The sequence below is a fragment of the Bacillus rossius genome (genome assembly GCF_032445375.1).
Source record: "Bacillus rossius redtenbacheri isolate Brsri chromosome 9 unlocalized genomic scaffold, Brsri_v3 Brsri_v3_scf9_1, whole genome shotgun sequence".
NCBI classification, from domain to species: domain Eukaryota; kingdom Metazoa; phylum Arthropoda; class Insecta; order Phasmatodea; family Bacillidae; genus Bacillus; species Bacillus rossius.
Window position 1 is genome coordinate 2,690,069 of NW_026962012.1, and position 23,879 is coordinate 2,713,947.

Consider the following 23,879-nt stretch of genomic DNA (forward strand, 5'->3'; position numbering starts at 1 on the left):
CGCCAACAATATCTTGCCAACATTTTGGAGGTTATAATTTAATCTATACGTCTGTTAAGAGTTAAAGCTTAAGAAGGATTTGACGGACTGACGGACAGATGTATGGAATTTTTTCGGGCCTTCTGATTGGTTTGAGGTCACGTGATTGATGGACAGATGGGAAACGGACGGACGCGACGGATCATTGCGAGGCAAGCTTAAGGGCGTGTGACCCGCCCCAGGTCATTATTTTATATTTACGTATCACAGGTTACTCTTGCCAACTATTTGAGTGGCTGAAATTTCACAAAATGAAAAATATATAAGTACATTTCATACATTTTTGCATAATTAGTTGCCAAAGTTGCAGTTTTAAATTTTTTTGTGCAGTATGGATAAGGTGAATGAATTCTATACATAGGTATAAAATTGGATGTTTGTATGTATGACGACACCGTTCGACCGATCGGTATACATAGATGTTTGAACCCGGAGAATATTTTCGCGCTTTCTATTTTGCTGTGGCTCTCCACTAGATGGCGCTACAGCGCATGAATTTTCATATCGTTCAACCGATCGCCATGGGTAAATTCATTTTTATAACAGAAAATAGTAGTTAGGCATTAAAAAACAGTGAGTGTTTTATTTCTCTATGTCCGCCACACGGTCATACAGTAAGGTTTGGCAACTTCCTATCCTCGTTGGTGAGACCCGTCCGCTTAGTGGAGCTCGCGGCGGTAGCCCAGGAAAAGAAGGTTTTATGTCGGGAAAAATTAGAGACAAGCTGATATTTTCGCAAGTGTTAGGACCTAACTAGAGGTATATTTTCCCAAAAGTCCCCACCCCTCCCCTTTGTGCTTCCCCCCCTACCCACCCTTAAACATCCGATTTGCAAGCATTTGGATTACCCTTCATATCTCCGTTGTTATTTATCGCAGTCAAATTTTCTATACATAATTTTATTCCTTATATTATTATCTACAATAAAGTTATATATGGTTTTGTTCTAAGATTAGCAGTTAACTAGATATTAGCTGAGGAATGTCAATTTTTACAATTTTATGTTAAGTTTGTTAAGAATATTTAAGTTTAAAATTTTAATTTGGGACAATTTCACGAAACACTTAAGATAAAAAGTGTAGAATGATTCTTTAGCTTTCCAACGGTATTAATGTTTCATTTTTCTTTATGACGATAACATGTGTATAACACTAGATTATGCGAGGAAGACGCTGCATTTGGTTTTACCCTTGGTGCGTGCTGCAGTGGGTGGCCTCAGGAGGCTAAACAACAGGCTTACTATCAAGAGCGAGGGAGCTGGCATGTGAGTCATGGAAATGTCCCTAACCACCCCCGACCATAAATTTCTTAAGACATGTTTACTGCCTTGAGTAGCCCGTCTTCCAGAGACTAGTTCTTGGAGTGGTTTTGAAGCGTGCGGTAACGTTCTAGCGTGTATGTGCGTGATTTTCCAAAACTTCCACTTACTCTACATCACATAATAACCTGAAGTACTAGAAAATACGTTGTTAATTTTTGATAACTGAAGAAATTTTGCAACAGCTTCTCGCAAATCTAAGAAGGTAAGAATGTTTTCAATAACAAAAGCTAAGTATTATAGTAATAATAAAAAAAACACTTTTTCCCGTGGGCTGTTGCTATTCAGTGGTTATAGTGCTGTTCTCCTATCAAGACGATTTGGGTTTGGTTCTCGGATAGGACCACTCCCTTTTTTTTTATTTGTACCACTGCATGGTCGGCTGTCGATTTTTTTTCCTTCTTCGGAGCCTTGTGCTATCCCCCACCCTAGCACTCCGGCCCTGCTTCATTCGCATATTAGCATCGATTGTAGATGCTTCACGTCTTAAGATCCACCAGGACATCTTATAAAATATTTTTACACATAAGACTATATGTCGGCTTTATTGCAGTTTTCTTAATTTTTAAATTTGTATCACGTAAATGTGATTTCTATTGCAACACAAATATCAAACACCGTTAGGCCTATTGATGTGTGTGTCAATACACTGTTTTTGAAGTTCAGGAAATTAAAAGATCATATAACTTAAATATTTTTACATATTTGTGTGAGATTTGTAGTAATATATTTTCAAAATTTTAATTATAAACTGATTCAATACAACATCGTGACTATTTGTCGTAATATTTTTATGGTTCTTCAGAATACCAAACTTTCATTTTAAGTAAATAAGTATACTATTAAAATGCGCATTTGTCAGTCTATGATAACTTTTTACTATTCGACAATTGCAAATCAACAACTTTCTAAGTGATGAGTAATTACTTATTCGTACATATGTTTCAGGATTGAATATACCTACCATGTTATAACAAGAATTCATACTAACCAAATTTTAAATGGAACATTTAAGTTTACTTTGTATTCTATGCGGTAAATATACGGAAGGAGATACTGTTGTTGTTACAAAAGGGTTGAAAGCAATAACAGAAGCAAGCATTCTACGAAAGGATGGGCTCCTCGAGAACTTGAAAGGAAAATCAAGTGTTCGAGTACACAAACCGTGTAGGCAAAACTATACGAGACCATCTTAAGTATTAAAGCTGCAACTACATAATCACTAAGTCCTGCACTATGTATTCCTTCAAAATTATCGCCTGTTTTGCGAAGTGTAGGAAATAATTTTGACTACAAAAAAGGTTGCATTTTTAAGTGGGGAAGAGTTAATTGTCGATTCTGCTTTGTATCGTAGGAAAAAAAGTTCGTATGGTAGCAACATTAGAAATTAAAGATAGTTTGTTGCAGAGATGTGAAGATCGGAGCGATGAATGGGGGGATCAAGTGAAAGCACGCATTTTAAATGTAAGTGACCTTGTAGCCCCAAAAGCACGATACCATAAAAACTGTCATGACACTTTTTCAAAGATAAACCCAAGTGAAGGATTTGCAGGCAGACCGATGATGGATAAAGAACCTTTTTTTAATGTTGTGCAGTTACATTGAACAAAGCGATGAATGCCAATATTCAATTCAAGAGTTTCAAGATATAATGGCATGCATTTCAGGGAAAAAAGATACATATTCCGACAAACACCTGAAAAATCTTCTTCTAGAACACTTTAAAGAACACATTATGGTATCTAATGTCTCAGGTAGAAAGAACATTGTGTGTTTGTCTGATACTGTCCATAAAATTTTTGAGACCTGGTACAAAGAAAGAGATAGGAACCTAGATACAGAAAAACTTAGGAATGTATTGGCTGCAGCTGACATAATTATAGAAGATATTCAAAAGAAGGCATATGATCATGAAACATATCCAGGTACCAATGACATTACATGTGGAGGAGAACATTTGATACCAAATACATTAGCAGCTTTCACACAAAGAGTTACGAAAAAGAAAAACGTTTCAGAGTTTTAAATGGTAGAGAGAAAATGTGTAGTCATAAACCATGCTATTATATCAACTGTAAGACCCAGATCATTTTTGTTACCACTTCACATTGGCTTAGCTCTGACACTACATCGTTTATATGGATCTAAGCATCTTATCAACATGCTATCTTCTATGGGTATTTGTGCATCCTATTGCGAAGCTTCCGTGTACATTAATGCTCTCATAAATTCAGGATCACTAAATGTCAATGAAGATGCTTTCATACAGCATGATTTTGATAATGCTGATGTCAATGTTCGAACACTGTATGGCGAGAACACGTTTCATGCAATGGGCGGGGTCCAAACTATTACCCCAGATTCTAGTGTTGAAACTCAAGTAAAGGTTGCATGGAAATTTTCTGGAACATTTAATCCAGAATGCATTAGGATACGATCTTACCCAAAGAAAAACGCCCACAACGGACTTAGTAGCATTACTGTGAAAGACTACAACGAATTAAAAGCTGAGCTGAAAAATTCAGACTTCACAGTAGCAACCATGTTTCCTCTAAACTCTATTTGGCTTTCTGGAATGAATGTCCAACCAGGATTGAATGGTTTCATGAACCTCATTAACAGCAGAAGGGGAAAATGTGACTCAACATATGTCATGGCTCTTCCATTTATTAATTTGGATAAGTGTGTAAGAGAAGCTGGAGGCTAGAGAAACGTACTTAAGCCAATTACCACATCTAAGTCTTTTGCACCAAACGATCTGTTGCACATAGTGTCATGTTCATGTAAATCTGCATGTGGGATCTATTGTGGATGTCGAAAGACAGGTTTACATTGCTCAGCTATGTGTGAACACTGCAATGGTCTTTCGTATAACAATGCAACAGCCATAGATGAAGATGAAGATGCAATTGATGACGTATAATTATGTATGTAGGCGTTGAGTCGAAAACATTATGAATAGATCTGTTTGTAAAATACATTGAAGTACTTTTGTTGTAAGTAGAAATTGTCTATACAAATTAAATAGCATGATGTGTAAATAATAGCAAAGTTTGGAAATGAAAAATGCACATAAAGAAGTGAATAATTCAGTAAATGTCACAACAGCTTGAAGTGGGTGGGTGTTCCGTGATGCGGTGGATGATACTGATTGCTCTTTATCACATACTGTGAATAAGCAGTCATGTATTTTAGTTCACAGCTGCCGGTTGTTGCCAGTCCGGGACACGGCGGGTCCATATATGGTGGATAATTGAACGATCCTATGTGGGTTAAGGTTGAAGCCCCTCCGAACCAAAACTGGCAAAAATAATATAAAAATTAAACCAACTTTGTTTCTGTATTCTGAACTAAAATTGTATATGTAATTTATTTAGAATAATTAGGAATAATTACCAGTAACTTTTAAGGCCAGCGGAGCGAGCTTGAATAGGGTGCGGCAGATTGCTTTTAAGTCCGGGTTGCGAGAGGTGAGTTCTTGGTGTACTTACGGCCCTTTACTTCATGTTAACGTCATCCAAACTATGAAAAATTAATACTGTTGGAAAGCTAAAGAATCATTCTACACTTTTTATCTTAAGTGTTTCGTGAAATTGTCCCAAATTAAAATTTTAAACTTAAATATTCTTAACAAACTTAACATAAAAATTTTAAAAATTGACATTCCTCAGCTAATATCTAGTTAACTGCTAATCTTAGAACAAAACCATATATAACTTTATTGTAAATAATAATATAAGGAATAAAATTATATATAGAAAATTTGACTGCGATATATAACAACGGAGATATGAAGGATAATCCAAATGCTTGCAAATCGGATGTTTAAGGGTGGGTAAGGGGGAAAGCACAAAGGGGAGGGGTGGGGACTTTTGGGAAAATACACCTTTTTTTGGGTCCTAACACCTGCCAAAAGTTCAGCTTGTCTCTAATTTTTCCCGACATTTATACATTTTTTCCTTTCATTATCTGGGCTACGGCTGGCGATAAATGTACGCCGGCTGAACAGCGTCTGCCGGGTTCTGCCAGTGACGGGAATTATCTTGCACACTTGATGTCCCAACGGACAACGCCGGTTACTGCAGCTAGTTTAATAAATAAATAAAAAATGCAACTATTTTATGTTTTAAGTCAATTTTACTGGCTGCTATGTGATATTGTTTAATTTATTTCAAGGGGAAAAAATTAATTTTACCTAGTCTTTTAAAATAGTCAGAAATTTTATTATTTTAAAAAATCTAAATTAAATGTAAAAAATATTCGCCTTTAAACACAACCATTTTCAGTTTTTTTAAAAAAAATTGGTTCTCCTTATCCGTACTGCACAAAAAGGTAAAACAAAAAAACGTCCTGCAAGCTAATTATGAAGGAAAAAAAAAATTGGTTGTCTGTAAAGTCGGTTTACGGACGATAATTTAACGTGACAACGTCATAGCAAAACATTGATGAAATGATTAGATACTTTTATGAATAAAATTGAATAATTTTTATTGAATTATCACTATTTTGTATGTATAAAAAGAAGGAGTGAAATGAAATCTACAATTTAATTGATAAATTTACTTTTATTTGCACTCATTAATTCAAATATGTTTATTACTTTAACGAAGAGATTATTTTAACTATAACTTTTATACATGTTTGCTATTTAACTTCTTCCAATCTGTGTTATTCTGTTAAGGATAGGGCCATGATAGGAAAAGTAGGAAACGAATGGGAGTGTTTGAAGTTTAATGTGCCTCGAAAAAGTCAAATCGATGGTTGTTCCAATCGAGTGGAAGAGAGATAGATGCGGCGCAAGCGTACAATGAGCGTAACGGGACACAGCGTAACGGGACACTTTTTCGTGCGTGCAGCCGGCGTTCATCGATTTATTAGACGTTGTCACGTCAAAAAACTGTAGGTGTTTAACCGTGTTACACGCAAGGTTGTAACAATGGCGTGTGACGGCACATGCACGTGTGCCTCGTGTACCTCGCGAAGGGACCCGCTCCGCCGGCGCTGCGCCGCGACGGTCCTCTAGCCCGGCCCGCGGACAGCAAGCGGCGGCGACCCTCGCCGACTGCCTCCGCGAGCGACACACCATCACAATCGTCCGCTCCGGCCGCCACTTCAGCGGACCACGCCTGGCCTGCATCGCAACACACGGCGGCTCATACGCCACACAACAAGTTTATTCTGCAGTACCATTGGGACCGGAAGCCTAAGATGTCCAAGTTCTGTCCCTGCCCGAACACGTCCGAATATTCACCTTCGGCCAACTTCGGGATTTGTTTATTTTTGCGCAGGAAAAATGAATTCAAATATTAAAAGTGGTCAGTTAGGTTAGCTACATTAAAACACTTTAAAACACTGAACGGTTAGTTAGGTAAGTATAGCTACATTTAAATAAACAGAGAAATGTAAATATATATATAAATAAACCCGAGGTTGGCCGAAGGTGAATATTCGGGCGTGTTCGGGCAGGGACAGAACTTCATGGACATCTTAGGCTTCCCAATTGGGACTAACCTGATCAACATAAACTTTTCAACAGTTAATGCGCTCACTATGAAATCTAAAGGGACGAACCAATTCTTTTTTTTTTTTGTTATGTTTACCTCAACGGTGTACACAAGATTCTTGCAAACATGATACATTACATTTTTAATAGCCTAATGTATTTGTAGATGATCATTACTAAGGGTGGTTGAATTTCTAAATTGGTTACGAGCGGGAAACTAAAGGGTTGACTCCATGACTGGGCAAGTGCTCTGTGCCCCGCGACTAGCAGGGTCCCGCGGCGGTTTTTTCGTTGTTTATGATCCGTGTTTGACTCATTTTTCTGTGAAAAAAAAAGAACATTAATTGAAAAAAGAAAAATTTAAATTTTATTAGCGTCTAATTTGAAATGAGTTTTCGCGATTTCATATAATAAAAACTATTCAAAATATTTTATTGCCTCATATAATGACGCGATTTTACCGGAATTTGACCGTTAACATTAATGAAACTAATCCGAGTACAATTTTTCTAGACTGAACATCAGTATTTCTTAAGATGAATTAGAAATATAATGGTCGATTTTAAGTTACAGGATGGCTTAACATTGTTTTAGGGAGTTTATTTTAAAAATTTTCATGGCCTTGGACCCCTGAAGCCCTTCATGTAGCGGCACTGGAACCAAGCGTAGCTCTAAAGGCTGCTACTGGATGGAGTTTGGACCCCTCAACCCTTCATGTAGCGGAACTGGAACCAAACGCACCTCTTAAGGAAGGGGAGGCAGGGGCATTAACCCCCACATAAGTCAGATTTTATAGTTATTTCTTTTTGGAGACCAAATTTAGGTTTTTAAATTCTTTACATAAAACTATAAGTTAGAATTTTCTTCCATAAAAAATTACACAATATATTGAATGACATGTCTTGCAACTGCATTTTTCTTTGTACGTCAGCCCCTCCCAAGAAGTATTTTTGGAACGCGGCGAGCTCTTAGGGCCTGACGTCAGTAGTGGATGCAGCAGTTTATGAGTATAACCCCTGCACTGGAAGAGAAAAAAATTGGAGTGGAGGAAATAGCGAAAGAAAATTAGTTTCTGAACAAACACGCGCCCTCCCTTACCCTTATGAGCTTCTACACATGCCACTGCGGTGACGTGGGCCGCTAACCGTCGCACAGTGGAGTATTTGTACCAAAATCCTGGCCAAAAAAGAAAAAAAAAATATTTCGTTTAGTCACAGCAGAAATGGTATTTTCTTGTTGCCTAATCACATGCGCGTCGAGCAGGGTCTATTTTGGTACCATGAGTCATATCCGGTGACTGCTACGCTTAGTTGAAGAGTTTTCTATGTGTGCGGACGTGCTTGTGCTAGAGAGTTCACCGTTCGTGTTCTTCAACATACGTGTTCCTACTATCTGTTAGGATTGACATATTGTCATGAAATTTCGTACAGCTGTTAAATAAGGTAACTGTTTCATTTCAATGTATATTTTATTGTGAAAAATTATTTAAGTACCGTAATAAAAAATAACAAACTTAGGACAAAATGTGTGTTCGAAAGGTTAGAAAAAATTTATGATTTCAAGAGACTTTTTGAATGTGTGTCGGGCCTTGTCGGGCTGTCGTTTTAACATATTCTTAATACGTTGCCCACTAATTTTCAATACCAGAAGAGAAATTTCCCGCATGTAGTTGCCATTTTTATTTAACACTAATTTTAAACATTGGTGTGGATTTTTACAATAGTTTTCAGATTAACAAATTTGACTGTTGCCTATCAAAGGATACCGGAAAAACTAATTTTACTTTGGTTTATTATAGCTCTTGTATTTGTAATACATTGCCAGCATTATTAAATAAGAAATAATATTACAGTCCCTACCAAATGTTTTGCACCGCTAGTAAATTCTAATAAAACTATTACAGAACTAGGTACAAGTTGCTAATCAATATTTGTGCTTAAATTAATATTATGAGCCAGTTGATTCATCAGTGCTGAGATATGCACGTGTTGGAGACTGGGAATTAGAAAATAAATTGAGGAAAATACCCTATGTGATGCTCCTATCTTAATTTCGGAGTGGACATATTCCCATCAACATTCACTTTCAAAGTTCTGTGCGTTTACTATTTTCTTTGTCCCAATCATGCTTCTTATCCAGATATTAATGTGATAGGAAATGTGGTTTTGTTAACACAGATTTATTAAAAATCTTATACATTTATATTTATCGTGATATAGATAAGATTTAAGATATCGGTTTTTAAGTGATTGCCTACGTTATACTAATATAAACCGTAAATAAGATTTAGATAATTTTTAAAATAATATGTAAGTATAAACTTTATTTCATAATTAATTACAGTCATAAATATTAGTTTATTTTGTTTTAGGTTCCGAACATGGAAAAGGAATTTACAAGAATGTCATTATATGAACTACTCCGGGAATCTCCAAACAGGTCCATTGTTGAAAAGCTTCATTTTATGGAACACAGAGTAGCTGACATAACAAAGTGCCCAGAAGATGAGAGAAAGTCATTAAGTCGCTTACTCAGGTATTTTAAAGCTGATTTTAAGAAAAGGTGGTCTTTAGCTAATAACAAAGAGGAACGGTTTCCCCAGAACAATGGTAAATGGTTATCGCATACCATTAAGGTGCCCAACTTTTCATCAAATACCTCAGGTCGCGGTCGTCCTACGAAGTACTTCATTGAGTCAAGTGAGAGGACAAAACGCAGGAAAACAGAAGAACTCAGACAACAGTTCACCCCTGAAGAACTAACATATGCTGCATCAATGAATCACAGAGTTTCAGGAAATTCTGATGCTGCTGATTTAATGAAAAAAATCACTGAGACTCCAACAAGGGCTAGTAAAATTAAAACAAATCTATTGTCAAACAGAAATTCAGTAAAAAAAACACAACCCTTCAGAAGCATTGTCTATTTTTGTTCAAGCGGAATTAACAAAACAGTAATATCAAGTAATTTATAGTGCAAACAAAAATGTTTACCCTTGCTATTCACTGCTCACAAAAGCAAGAAAAGAATGTTACCCAAGCGAAGACTCCATTGTCGTTTCTGAAACAAAAGCAGAAGTTAAGTTACAGTCTTTATTGGATCACACCTCTTCAAGGTTATGCAAATACTCAGAAGAAGTGTTACAGGTACTGTCGTCAGAAGAAAAACAAAATTTGGAATTAATCTCAAAATGGGGGTGCGATGGTTCTCAGCAAACACAGTTCAAACAAAAATTTGAAAACATAGCTGATAGTGATGCCAATATTTTTCAAAGCTCATATGTGCCCATAAAATTAATTGCTAATAACCATACAGAGAAAAAAAATTATATGGCAGAACCCAACACCTTCCTCCACAAGATTCTGTAGGCCAATTCGCATCCGTTTTGTACATGAAACTGCAGATGTTACTCTTGATGAAATTAAGTACATTCAGGAACAAATAAAAACATTGAAAGAAACATAAGTGCCAAGTTTTCATGGAGCTGTGAAGATTCGACACACTTTACTGTTAACAATGGTTGACGGAAAAGTCTGCAATGCTGCAACTGGCACGACATCGACAATGAGGTGTTACATCAGTAGATCTACATCAAAAGATTTTAATAAATTATGTAAGGATTTCACAGAAAACCCCAATACTTTAACGTTTGGACTGTCCCCTCTGCACACACGGATCAGGTTTTTGGAATCAATTTTGCGTTTGTCATACAGAATACCAATTAACATTTGGCAAGCAAGAAGTAAAGAACAGAAGAGAATTGTTGCGGATACTAAAAAGAACATTCAAAAAATGCTTAAAGACGAACTTGGATTATTGGTTGATGTTCCAAAGCAAGGATTTGGAACTACGAATGATGGGAACACATCAAGACGCTTCTTTGCAGAACCAGACACTGCATCACGAATTACTGGCGTGAATGTTGAACTTATTAAAAGATTAAAAGTAATATTGGAAGCTATTTCAAGTGGGCACCATATTGATGAAACGAAATTTCATAAGTATGTTTATGAAACAGCCAAGCTATATGTGAGCCTCTATAGTTGGCATCCCATGAGTCCAACAATGCACAAAGTATTGATGCATGGAGCTGCAGTTATTAAAGAAGCTATTCTGCCTATAGGCCAGCTATCAGAAGAAGCTGCTGAGGCTAGGAACAAACATTTCCGGATGTACAGGACGAAGTATTCCCAAAAATTTAACAGAGAAGTGTGCAACAGAGATGTCCTCAATAGGCTGCTGTTAACCAGTGATCCTTTTTTGAGCTGCTCTACACAGAGGCGAAGGAAAACAACTAAGCAATATAGCAGCGAGACTCTGGAGCTTCTTCTGCCAGAGATGGCTGAAATTCGTTCTACCAAAAGAAGCGAAGATGGGTGCGATGAAGAAGCTGAATATAATTACGAGGAAGCAGAGGAGAACCGTAGCTGTAGCTCCGAAGACTCGGATTAACACAGTGTGCGTTCATCGTAAAGACACAAGAAATTACAATGAAGGCTGAGAATAAACTGAACTCATTTTTGTAAATAACTTATCATCTATAAAGACTGGTATGAATACAGAAGTAAATGTAAAATGAATCAGCAATGTGAATAGCTTTCCACTTAATAGGCTTTGCTTTTATTTTATTGTTGAATCCAGTTGTTCTTTGGTGCACAAGAGCTTCATTTAAGTGTTTTATTGCAAAAATAGTTCACAAAAAGTCGTCTATACTGTTTGACTTCAAATAATCAAAAAAACATTTTTGGCCAGGATTTCGGTACAAATACTCCACTGTGCGTCGTGAAAATTCGGAGTGCAATCTATCCTGAAATGCAGTTGATCACAGTGTAGCCTAGACTCACGATGATCCGTCTCATCCGTCCGTCAGCAAGATCAATAACCGATAAGTTAATTGAATGGATGTACGATGAACGACATGTCGAGAAGAGAAATTATGAAAATATACAGATTGAGCGCAAAGTCCGATTCTTGGCGAGGGGGGTGAAGCCAAAATGAGAGGGGGATTTCAGCTTACTACACGTACCAATACGGTGGCCGGTTGTTAAAAAAATGTATCGCTGTACATGTTTTGGAGGTTAAAATGAAGAAAAATTTCGACTCATATTATTACATTTGAATTGGACTTTAAATATAGATAAACATATTAACCAGCAATATTTTTATGTAATTTTCTTCCGAACAGCTTAACTACAGTCGTTAATGAAAGCAGGCTAGAACAGCTGATAATACCTAAATATAAACAAACGTTCGCCATATTAGTATGTGAAAATCAGAAGGGAAAAAAATGGGGGATAAACAGCTTCACGTCTGACGGCTAATGCTTCATCTGTATCCTTTCCTAATATCTGGTCGTGAAGCTTTCGCCTGTGAAGACAAATGTTGCCCGACATTGTTAAGCGACCGGCTATCGTTTTTGACTTTCATGTTATCTGGTAACAGTTTCAGTACGAAACCACCATGTTTTAGAACCCGCCGATTCACAACAGCGTATAGGACGGTCGTGTGCATGGAAGCAGATGCGACGCCAGGAACACTTCTCGGGAGGGACTATCGTGCAAAGATAGGGCGCAGTTGCAGAACATGACGTTAAATAAGTCGGATGTTTGTTCTGGAATATTTACAAATTCATGGATTCAAATACTGAACCTTAAGAGTTTCATACAACTTTTGTTGACAGAAAAGTTTAACACACATGGATTCGAGTACAGATAATCCTCCCAAGTTAAAAAAAAAATCGTGCTTGGGAGAGACTATCACTTCCCCCCCCCCCCCCCCACCCCACCCTTTGGAACTGCTCTTTCATGGGAGGGAAACGAATGTTTTATTTCTGTAATGAACGAATGACGTAACAGCCAATGAGAAGAGTAGGGTGCCATTTAGGTGGGAGTTGCGAATCGTTTATATTTATTGATCATATTGTGGCAAAAAAATAGTCGAGAAACTACAATGCTCACGTAATTCTCACTTTAAAAATAAATTAATGCTATTACTTAGGAAAAATAGCTAGCAATAAATATAAATACAACAAAGATTTAGTGATCAGAATAGTTATAACTACTACATATTGTACACAAAACAATTTATGTGTTTAAAAAAAACTTGTGTTCACAAACTGGTGGTCGGATGTCACAGGATAATCATTTTGTAGTTAACATATAGTTATTTACTAACACTACCAGCATAAGTAGAATACATCGCGAAATTTCGTAGATCAACAGTAGGATTTATATTGAGAACTGATTGCGCACAGGTCGTGTGGATAGCCGTGTGCATTGCCTGCTCATTGTATAAGTAATCACTCATAATTTTTAAATTTTGAACTGCTGCGAGATAACTGACACACACACACACACACACACACACGCGTTATTTTTCAGCTATGAAAGGTTACGCAAAGTGTTCATAATTATTATGAACACTTGCATGACTTCACTGCTATCAGACAATGTGTAGTAAACATCTATTGAGAAAGTTTGATACGAAACATAAAATGCAAGAGAGGTATCGCGATCAATTTTACATAGAAATCCCTCAAGTAGTAGTAATGACACTAAAATGAAATAATTAACATGGTTTTGAGCCGGAGCGGTAAGCTATACCTCACCTCATAAGAGACCGAGATTGGTAGAGCAGGATGCGAGTTGTCAGGTCGTAAAATTTGCGATGATAGGAAGTTGTTCTGAGAAGTAGAAACAGATCTTTAACATACTAAGTTTTTATTATTTTAATACTGTTCACAACAAAGGCTGTATGTATATTAACAACCTGTACTAATAGGCAGGGCCGTCGAAAGAAACTAAGGACCCGGTGGCAAATAATTTTGATGGGGCAACTCCTCAATAAGCTCGGTATTCCAAGACGTTCGGGTAAATTAGCGAATAAGCACTGCCTTGTTGGGAGACAACCGTAACCTTACTCGCGGGCCGTATTCCAGAACGTGTCTAAACCGAATCCCAGTAAGTAAATAAATCGGCAACGGTTTTAATAAACGGTGCCCAACGCGAGGCTAGAAACTGGTTTCAACGCATTCAAACGGACGTTTCTCAATCATCTATACAATTATTACAGCAAAAATACTAGATATGGCATCACCACCGCACAAAAAAAAACACCTTTCTTATTTTCTCAAGTAGGCCTACCTACTTTTTAAGATGCGATTTTATCTTTTTATGACCATTAAAGGGTGCTAAATGTATTCCAGGATAGTTTCGATATCATAAAGTTGCATTTGGCACACAAACACTCTTGGTACGTCCCCCGATGATCACAAAAGTGACAATGTACTGACGTCGTCCGACCGAAGGCCACCCTAAAGCCCGACCTGCAACCGCCAGTATCCGACCCCACTAACGGAACGCACCCCTAGCCATGGCCCACCCGAGTCAGGCGAGCGCCGCTGGACTTGGTATTATCAACGCCCTTAACGTAATCGGCAAGACAAACCAAGTCAGTTACACAGTAAATTCACTAAACTTTAATGAACCCGCCACTTTGAATTAATAACACCGTGCAACACAAGTGCGACGTAGGAGTGCCCGGGTCACTCACGTGTAGTTTTCTACTAAAACAGCTGTGAGTGCAACCCTTGCGGCCTTCAGCCTGAATTCAATAGTGTAATATATGACGTAACTCAAACCACCCAAATTAGCATTTATTATTCGCCACTGGAGTAGTTATCAAGAAACAAACAGTCTCCAGTATGACTCTAATAATTCAAACTTATTTTAGACAAATTTACTAAACGTAATTTCTAAAACATATTCATATATTAAATTAATCATTATGTTTTATTGTGTGAATTTAGAGCCACTTAAATCTAGTTAATTATTTAGATTTGTACGAATAACGGAACTTTAGAAACTCTGACGCGACAGGGAGCTCACCCCTCCCCTCGCGCCAGGGCTGCACGCCAGTACAGCGCGACTCGCGGACCGGGACGGACGCACGTCCCACGGGGAGCCATCATCTCTTTGTATTCATCGAACTTCCATCTGGTAACTATAGTCAGACCCCGAAACATTTTTTAAATACTCCCCGTGTGCGCCCGGTCCTTTTCCGGTGTAGGGCCTAACCCAGCCGCGTCAATGTAACACGCCCCACACAACGCATTACGTGGGGCCGTGCAATATACGGTACGGGCCGACTCCCGCCACCACAGACTTTTGATTAATCGCCAAGTGCACAGGCACTGGCTACATCCAATCGTAGACGTGTTCTTAATTTAATAGCGAGCCGCGGCCCACACAGGTGGGCCCGCGCGTCGCCGTTCACCAATTACGGGATTAGCCGACTCTAATCAAACACTCTCCCTCGACTGCAACTGGCGTGAGGGCATAACGTTAGTGACGGCGCGTCAGAGCGTCTAGTGTGTAATTGACAATGTATTTTATGTTAGGGAATTCGTGTGACTGTAAGTGCCGTGTAATTTGCCAACGTAATTAAAAAATCCGCTCCGCACTCTCCGTGCGCGACGTGTGAACGACAGTGCAAAACCGTGTACATTATTTCTAAACCTCACCAATCCAGTTAGGGATCAGCGTCCTATTAGCCCAGGAAAAGAAGGTTTTATGTCGGGAAAAATTAGAGACAAGCTGATATTTTCGCAAGTGTTAGGACCTAACTAGAGGTATATTTTCCCAAAAGTCCCCACCCCTCCCCTTTGTGCTTCCCCCCCTACCCACCCTTAAACATCCGATTTGCAAGCATTTGGATTACCCTTCATATCTCCGTTGTTATTTATCGCAGTCAAATTTTCTATACATAATTTTATTCCTTATATTATTATCTACAATAAAGTTATATATGGTTTTGTTCTAAGATTAGCAGTTAACTAGATATTAGCTGAGGAATGTCAATTTTTACAATTTTATGTTAAGTTTGTTAAGAATATTTAAGTTTAAAATTTTAATTTGGGACAATTTCACGAAACACTTAAGATAAAAAGTGTAGAATGATTCTTTAGCTTTCCAACGGTATTAATGTTTCATTTTTCTTTATGACGATAACATGTGTATAACACTAGATTATGCGAGGAAGACGCTGCATTTGGTTTTACCCTTGGTGCGTGCTGCAGTGGGTGGCCTCAGGAGGCTAAACAACAGGCTTACTATCAAGAGCGAGGGAGCTGGCATGTGAGTCATGGAAATGTCCCTAACCACCCCCGACCATAAATTTCTTAAGACATGTTTACTGCCTTGAGTAGCCCGTCTTCCAGAGACTAGTTCTTGGAGTGGTTTTGAAGCGTGCGGTAACGTTCTAGCGTGTATGTGCGTGATTTTCCAAAACTTCCACTTACTCTACATCACATAATAACCTGAAGTACTAGAAAATACGTTGTTAATTTTTGATAACTGAAGAAATTTTGCAACAGCTTCTCGCAAATCTAAGAAGGTAAGAATGTTTTCAATAACAAAAGCTAAGTATTATAGTAATAATAAAAAAAACACTTCTTCCCGTGGGCTGTTGCTATTCAGTGGTTATAGTGCTGTTCTCCTATCAAGACGATTTGGGTTTGGTTCTCGGATAGGACCACTCCCTTTTTTTTTATTTGTACCACTGCATGGTCGGCTGTCGATTTTTTTTCCTTCTTCGGAGCCTTGTGCTATCCCCCACCCTAGCACTCCGGCCCTGCTTCATTCGCATATTAGCATCGATTGTAGATGCTTCACGTCTTAAGATCCACCAGGACATCTTATAAAATATTTTTACACATAAGACTATATGTCGGCTTTATTGCAGTTTTCTTAATTTTTAAATTTGTATCACGTAAATGTGATTTCTATTGCAACACAAATATCAAACACCGTTAGGCCTATTGATGTGTGTGTCAATACACTGTTTTTGAAGTTCAGGAAATTAAAAGATCATATAACTTAAATATTTTTACATATTTGTGTGAGATTTGTAGTAATATATTTTCAAAATTTTAATTATAAACTGATTCAATACAACATCGTGACTATTTGTCGTAATATTTTTATGGTTCTTCAGAAAACCAAACTTTCATTTTAAGTAAATAAGTATACTATTAAAATGCGCATTTGTCAGTCTATGATAACTTTTTACTATTCGACAGTTGCAAATCAACAACTTTCTAAGTGATGAGTAATTACTTATTCGTACATATGTTTCAGGATTGAATATACCTACCATGTTATAACAAGAATTCATACTAACCAAATTTTAAATGGAACATTTAAGTTTACTTTGTATTCTATGCGGTAAATATACGGAAGGAGATACTGTTGTTGTTACAAAAGGGTTGAAAGCAATAACAGAAGCAAGCATTCTACGAAAGGATGGGCTCCTCGAGAACTTGAAAGGAAAATCAAGTGTTCGAGTACACAAACCGTGTAGGCAAAACTATACGAGACCATCTTAAGTATTAAAGCTGCAACTACATAATCACTAAGTCCTGCACTATGTATTCCTTCAAAATTATCGCCTGTTTTGCGAAGTGTAGGAAATAATTTTGACTGCAAAAAAGGTTGCATTTTTAAGTGGGGAAGAGGTAATTGTCGATTCTGCTTTGTATCGTAGGAAAAAAAGTTCGTATGGTAGCAACATTAGAAATTAAAGATAGTTTGTTGCAGAGATGTGAAGATCGGAGCGATGAATGGGGGGATCAAGTGAAAGCACGCATTTTAAATGTAAGTGACCTTGTAGCCCCAAAAGCACGATACCATAAAAACGGTCATGACACTTTTTCAAAGATAAACCCAAGTGAAGGATTTGCAGGCAGACCGATGATGGATAAAGAACCTTTTTTTAATGTTGTGCAGTTACATTGAACAAAGCGATGAATGCCAATATTCAATTCAAGAGTTTCAAGATATAATGGCATGCATTTCAGGGAAAAAAGATACATATTCCGACAAACACCTGAAAAATCTTCTTCTAGAACACTTTAAAGAACACATTATGGTATCTAATGTCTCAGGTATAAAGAACATTGTGTGTTTGTCTGATACTGTCCATAACATTTTTGAGACCTGGTACAAAGAAAGAGATAGGAACCTAGATACAGAAAAACTTAGGAATGTATTGGCTGCAGCTGACATAATTATAGAAGATATTCAAAAGAAGGCATATGATCATGAAACATATCCAGGTACCAATGACATTACATGTGGAGGAGAACATTTGATACCAAATACATTAGCAGCTTTCACACAAAGAGTTACGAAAAAGAAAAACGTTTCAGAGTTTTAAATGGTAGAGAGAAAATGTGTAGTCATAAACCATGCTATTATATCAACTGTAAGACCCAGATCATTTTTGTTACCACTTCACATTGGCTTAGCTCTGACACTACATCGTTTATATGGATCTAAGCATCTTATCAACATGCTATCTTCTATGGGTATTTTTGCATCCTATTACGAAGCTTCCGTGTACATTAATGCTCTCATAAATTCAGGATCACTAAATGTCAATGAAGATGCTTTCATACAGCATGATTTTGATAATGCTGATGTCAATGTTCGAACACTGTATGGCGAGAACACGTTTCATGCAATGGGCGGGGTCCAAACTATTACCCCAGATTCTAGTGTTGAAACTCAAGTAAAGGTTGCATGGAAATTTTCTGGAACATTTAATCCAGAATGCATTAGGATACGATCTTACCCAAAGAAAAACGCCCACAACGGACTTAGTAGCATTACTGTGAAAGACTACAACGAATTAAAAGCTGAGCTGAAAAATTCAGACTTCACAGTAGCAACCATGTTTCCTCTAAACTCTATTTGGCTTTCTGGAATGAATGTCCAACCAGGATTGAATGGTTTCATGAACCTCATTAACAGCAGAAGGGGAAAATGTGACTCAACATATGTCATGGCTCTTCCATTTATTAATTTGGATAAGTGTGTAAGAGAAGCTGGAGGCTAGAGAAACGTACTTAAGCCAATTACCACATCTAAGCCTTTTGCACCAAACGATCTGTTGCACATAGTGTCATGTTCATGTAAATCTGCATGTGGGATCTATTGTGGATGTCGAAAGACAGGTTTACATTGCTCAGCTATGTGTGATCACTGCAATGGTCTTTCGTATAACAATGCAACAGCCATAGATGAAGATGAAGATGCAATTGATGACGTATAATTATGTATGTAGGCGTTGAGTCGAAAACATTATGAATAGATCTGTTTGTAAAATACATTGAAGTACTTTTGTTGTAAGTAGAAATTGTCTATACAAATTAAATAGCATGATGTGTAAATAATAGCAAAGTTTGGAAATGAAAAATGCACATAAAGAAGTGAATAATTCAGTAAATTTCACAACAGCTTGAAGTGGGTGGGTGGTCCGTGATGCGGTGGATGATACCGATTGCTCTTTATCACATACTGTGAATAAGCAGTTGTGTATTTTAGTTCACAGCTGCCGGTTGTTGCCCAGTCCGGGACACGGCGGGTCCATATATGGTGGATAATTGAACGATCCTATGTGGGTTAAGGTTGAAGCCCCTCCGAACCAAAACTGGCAAAAATAATATAAAAATTAAACCAACTTTGTTTCTGTATTCTGAACTAAAATTGTATATGTAATTTATTTAGAATAATTAGGAATAATTACCAGTAACTTTTAAGGCCAGCGGAGCGAGCTTGAATAGGGTGCGGCAGATTGCTTTTAAGTCCGGGTTGCGAGAGGTGAGTTCTTGGTGTACTTACGGCCCTCTACTTCATGTTATCGTCATCCAAACTATGAAAAATTAATACTGTTGGAAAGCTAAAGAATCATTCTACACTTTTTATCTTAAGTGTTTCGTGAAATTGTCCCAAATTAAAATTTTAAACTTAAATATTCTTAACAAACTTAACATAAAAATTTTAAAAATTGACATTCCTCAGCTAATATCTAGTTAACTGCTAATCTTAGAACAAAACCATATATAACTTTATTGTAGATAATAATATAAGGAATAAAATTATATATAGAAAATTTGACTGCGATAAATAACAACGGAGATATGAAGGATAATCCAAATGCTTGCAAATCGGATGTTTAAGGGTGGGTAAGGGGGAAAGCACAAAGGGGAGGGGTGGGGACTTTTGGGAAAATACACCTTTTTTTGGGTCCTAACACCTGCCAAAAGTTCAGCTTGTCTCTAATTTTTCCCGACATTTATACATTTTTTCCTTTCATTTCCTGGGCTATATGCTGTGTAGGGCCAGTGGGGCAACAGGCATCAGGGATCCCTAGCATCATCACCACCGCCGCAGTTCCTAGTGGGCCACGCAGGGGCTCTCGAACCTCACGACCCACCTCGTGGCTAACCACCGCGTCAGCCTGGCGCCTCCCGGACACACTTCCCCGCAACAGCACAGCCTTCCCGCTAGGAACACCGCCGAGTCTCGAACACGAGAACCCGGGCGACGGCAGTACGAGTAAATGGCGCCGGACGTGGGTTCGCCGTCTGGACTAAATCAACGAAAAGTGAGCTCTGCGCATGCGCGGGATTTGGACAGTTAAAATCTGTTCACTGAAAACAATGGACTGCCCTTGTCCTATCTTGCATTAGGAATATGGTTAAAGTACAGGTGTAGCATCTCCGACACCTAAACCCTTATTTTTGTCTCTTTGAATACGTACCGGTCTGCATGTAAGGTATTAAAAATTAAAAAAAAATAATCAGCACTGTAAACGTGAACTGCGTGTATTGCATAACTTGTAGATTAGCAATACATTTTCAATTTTGTACTATATTGAAAAAAAATATCGAAACTCAACAGTTTCCCCCCCCCCTTCCTTTTCCCCATTTTCTTCCCTTCTTAATGGTCATGGTAATTGGTGAAAAAAATGCTTCATCAATAATTAGGTATGTACACTAAGTGTTTACCTTTCCTCCTTCAAAACAAATATTACCAATTATTCTATTTATTTTGTGTGCATTCGCCTAAGATAAAATCGGAAATAAATCTTTGTTTTGATGTATCTGTGTGTTTAAGAATAACAGAAATTATAAAAGGTATTTTTAGCACTGTAAAAATTAAAAAAAATAACTTTTATAAACATTAATGGCTAGTAAAATTTAGTCTTATAGTAATAAAAACTAAGGTTAAACCATGCACAATTGATCAGGCCCTTATACTTATTCAGTACCTATATGTTCTTTTATAACCTCACTTTAACTAAGATTACCATATACAGTGAAGTTACAACATAAAGAGAATTTCAAGAATAAATATGCCGCAGCTTATTAACTAATTATAAATTATAAAATGCGATACCGTTTAGTAATGTTTTGAAAGTGCCTACCTTCTTCCTCAGTATGCATATATTCATGATGGTCGGAATAACGTATTATCTTGCAGTAAAATCATACCACTCAATAAATTAAATACAGCACATAATAAAATAAAACTGTTTAAAAATCTGTATAAATTCTACAAAATAAAGTAATATATTCTTGGTATCAAAAATAAATTGCGCCTGATGAAAGTAACATAACTGTCTTTTGTTAAAAAGTAATACAGAGAGTATACCTTAGCTCTAATTATTAATAAAAACTATAAACGAGAATATCTCTGTGCAAGTGGCATAATTTATTTTTCATGCAGAGTTATGGAAACCTAATTGCTACATTTTTAACCGTCGATTGTCCCTATGAAGTGTATATATATGCGTAGATGCGCATGTCAAATTGACAGCCATATTTACAGCTAAGCCGTTTTAAAATTTTGTTTTAAGTAAATGCTAAGCCTACATTTTTGCAAAATACTTTAAACCAATATATTTATTGAAAATATATAAAACAATTTTGCTATCTAGGGAAAAATTTTCACTTTGTAAGATATAAATGGAAAAATGTTGAGAGGTATTAATGTTTTAACAATAATTGTTAACTGTATATTTCCCCCCAAATTTTAGCTTCTTATTTTGGGAGACTTGCTTATTTCTCGTGACTTTAACCATTGGCACTGGCGTTCACTACAAGAAAAGCTTACATTGGATAAAAGATAGATAGATAGATAGAGAGAGGGAGAGAGAGAGAGAGAGAGAGAGGGAGAGAGAGAGAGAGAGGGAGAGAGAGAGAGAGAGAGAGAGGGAGAGAGAGAGAAAACATTGCTATGAATTAAGAAACAAAATATTTTGTATAGACGGTATCGATAACTAACGGTCGTCCGCCTTCTAGCAGGACAGCGAAAAGCTTTCGAGAGCCCAGTAAGTAAACACTTCCCGAATTGAAGATCAAAATATGCATCGCGTTTCTCGTGTGCCTTATTTACGTTTTAACCTTTAGGCAGAAAAAAAAAATATTAGAAACGATACTTGGTCCGCGAACATTAGATGGTATTTAATTTCACGCGATATCATGACTAATATATATCCCGAGCAGGCACTGACACATCAAAGGAGTGGGGACAAAGGGCAGAGCCAGGTCGAAACGAAAGGGGAGGCATTTTTGGAATTCACTCTCTTTCATGGGGAAGGAGAGAGCCCATGGTGACCTGTAATAACAAACAATAACAAAATGAAGAACATAATTTTTTAAAAAATATATATGTATAATAAAAATCAAAATCAAAATTTAAAAAAAAAAACCACAACGGATGTAAGCGTTGTAATTGAAAAAGGATTAAATACAATTTTCGAAAAAACCCTGACTAAAGGAAGTAAGTAACGAAAGATAGAAATAATTGAAGAAAAAAGTGAATTTTTCTCAAAGTCTGTCATATAAACAACTAATTGTGACTTTTATTAGTGCTTCCTACCTTTATGAACCTATTTGTTTTTCGTAGAGATAGACACAGTAATAATATAAAATATAAGTACGCACTACACATACTCACTTACCTATTAATTTAATGACAAACCCAAGAAAAACCGCCAGGGCTGCCATTGCCATCTCTGTTCCCAATATTAAATGCAGGTTTTATTCATAGCAATTCATAAATCACAAATCAACTGGATTAATTGTTTTGAATTATATTTTGACGTCATCTCAGAATGCATGTATCTTGGCTGCATCTCGGAGACTTGACAATATCACAAAATTATGGTAACAAAAACTAGTGTAGAGAACGATAACAGGAACTCGCCACATGGTCAGGTGCAACATTTGGAGGAATGCCAATATTCTGTAGTAAGTATTGCTGCGGTTTACTTCACACTCCCGCTAAATCAGAAAGCAAGAGTGCAGCCTGTTTTATTTTTATCTTATTAGCATACACCTTTCTTCTGTGAGATGAGAAAATCTGCTGCAAAGATGATGGACAATTTTTTAGTATTAGCTTAATTTTTGATAAGTCTTATGTGGCAAAACATAAATTTAAGTAATTAAGTTAATTTATAATAATACACTGGCTGCAGTACCCGGCGTTGCCCGGGCTGAACACAGGGTGAAGGGGACCTTTTTCGAAATCAGATGTAGTTAGTAATTGTCTACTTAATTTGAATGTCAAGTGTGCAAAATAATTTATATCACTTTCAGATCCCGACAGACGTTCTGCCAGTGTATAATTATTTACCTGTATATAATCTGTATGTAATCTAGACTCTATAAAGCACTATAGAAAAAAGCTGAAAAATAAGAGATTACTAATATTGAAAAGATTCCATTATCTAGCTAATGCTCGGCATGCATTGCAATGCCTCATTCAGTTTTGTTTTGTAATATGTTTGAAGTAGTTACGCATATTCAAATCATCTATCCCACTCTCTAAATATATATTTATCTTTGTCTACATCTATATATATCTATGTATGTCTCTATCTCTATTTATCTCTTTATATCTACATATATACTTACCACTATCTCTATCTCTTCTATATATAAATCTCTTTATAGCTCTATACGTCTATATATCTCTCTTTATCTAACCCATTTCATTCTCTATACCTCGCTCTATCTCAACTTATCTCTCTGTATCTCTCTCTCTCTATATATATATATATATATATATATATATATAACTCTATCTCTATCTCCATCTCTCTTTTATATTTAAATTATTTATGTCATGCGTGAGCACTTATTCAACAAAAACAGACGAAGTGCCGCTATAT

The 23,879-nt window shown here is 36.9% G+C and overlaps 1 protein-coding gene across 2 annotated transcripts in view; it reads right to left on the reverse strand.

The window, feature by feature from the left end:
• LOC134542680 (uncharacterized) overlaps positions 1 to 21,368 on the reverse strand; it is a 39,708-nt gene extending 18,340 nt beyond the window's left edge. Inside the window, exons 1-2 of one of the 2 annotated variants that reach the window (XM_063387128.1) lie at positions 21,129 to 21,368; positions 6,332 to 6,488 (exon numbers count right to left, since the gene is read on the reverse strand). In XM_063387128.1, the coding sequence (XP_063243198.1) occupies positions 6,332 to 6,488; positions 21,129 to 21,155 (184 nt within the window). In that variant the 5' untranslated portion in view covers positions 21,156 to 21,368. The remainder of the gene's footprint in view (positions 1 to 6,331; positions 6,489 to 21,128) is intronic. The other variant, XM_063387129.1, reaches the window with a different exon arrangement.
• Positions 21,369 to 23,879: the final 2,511 nt, after the last annotated feature.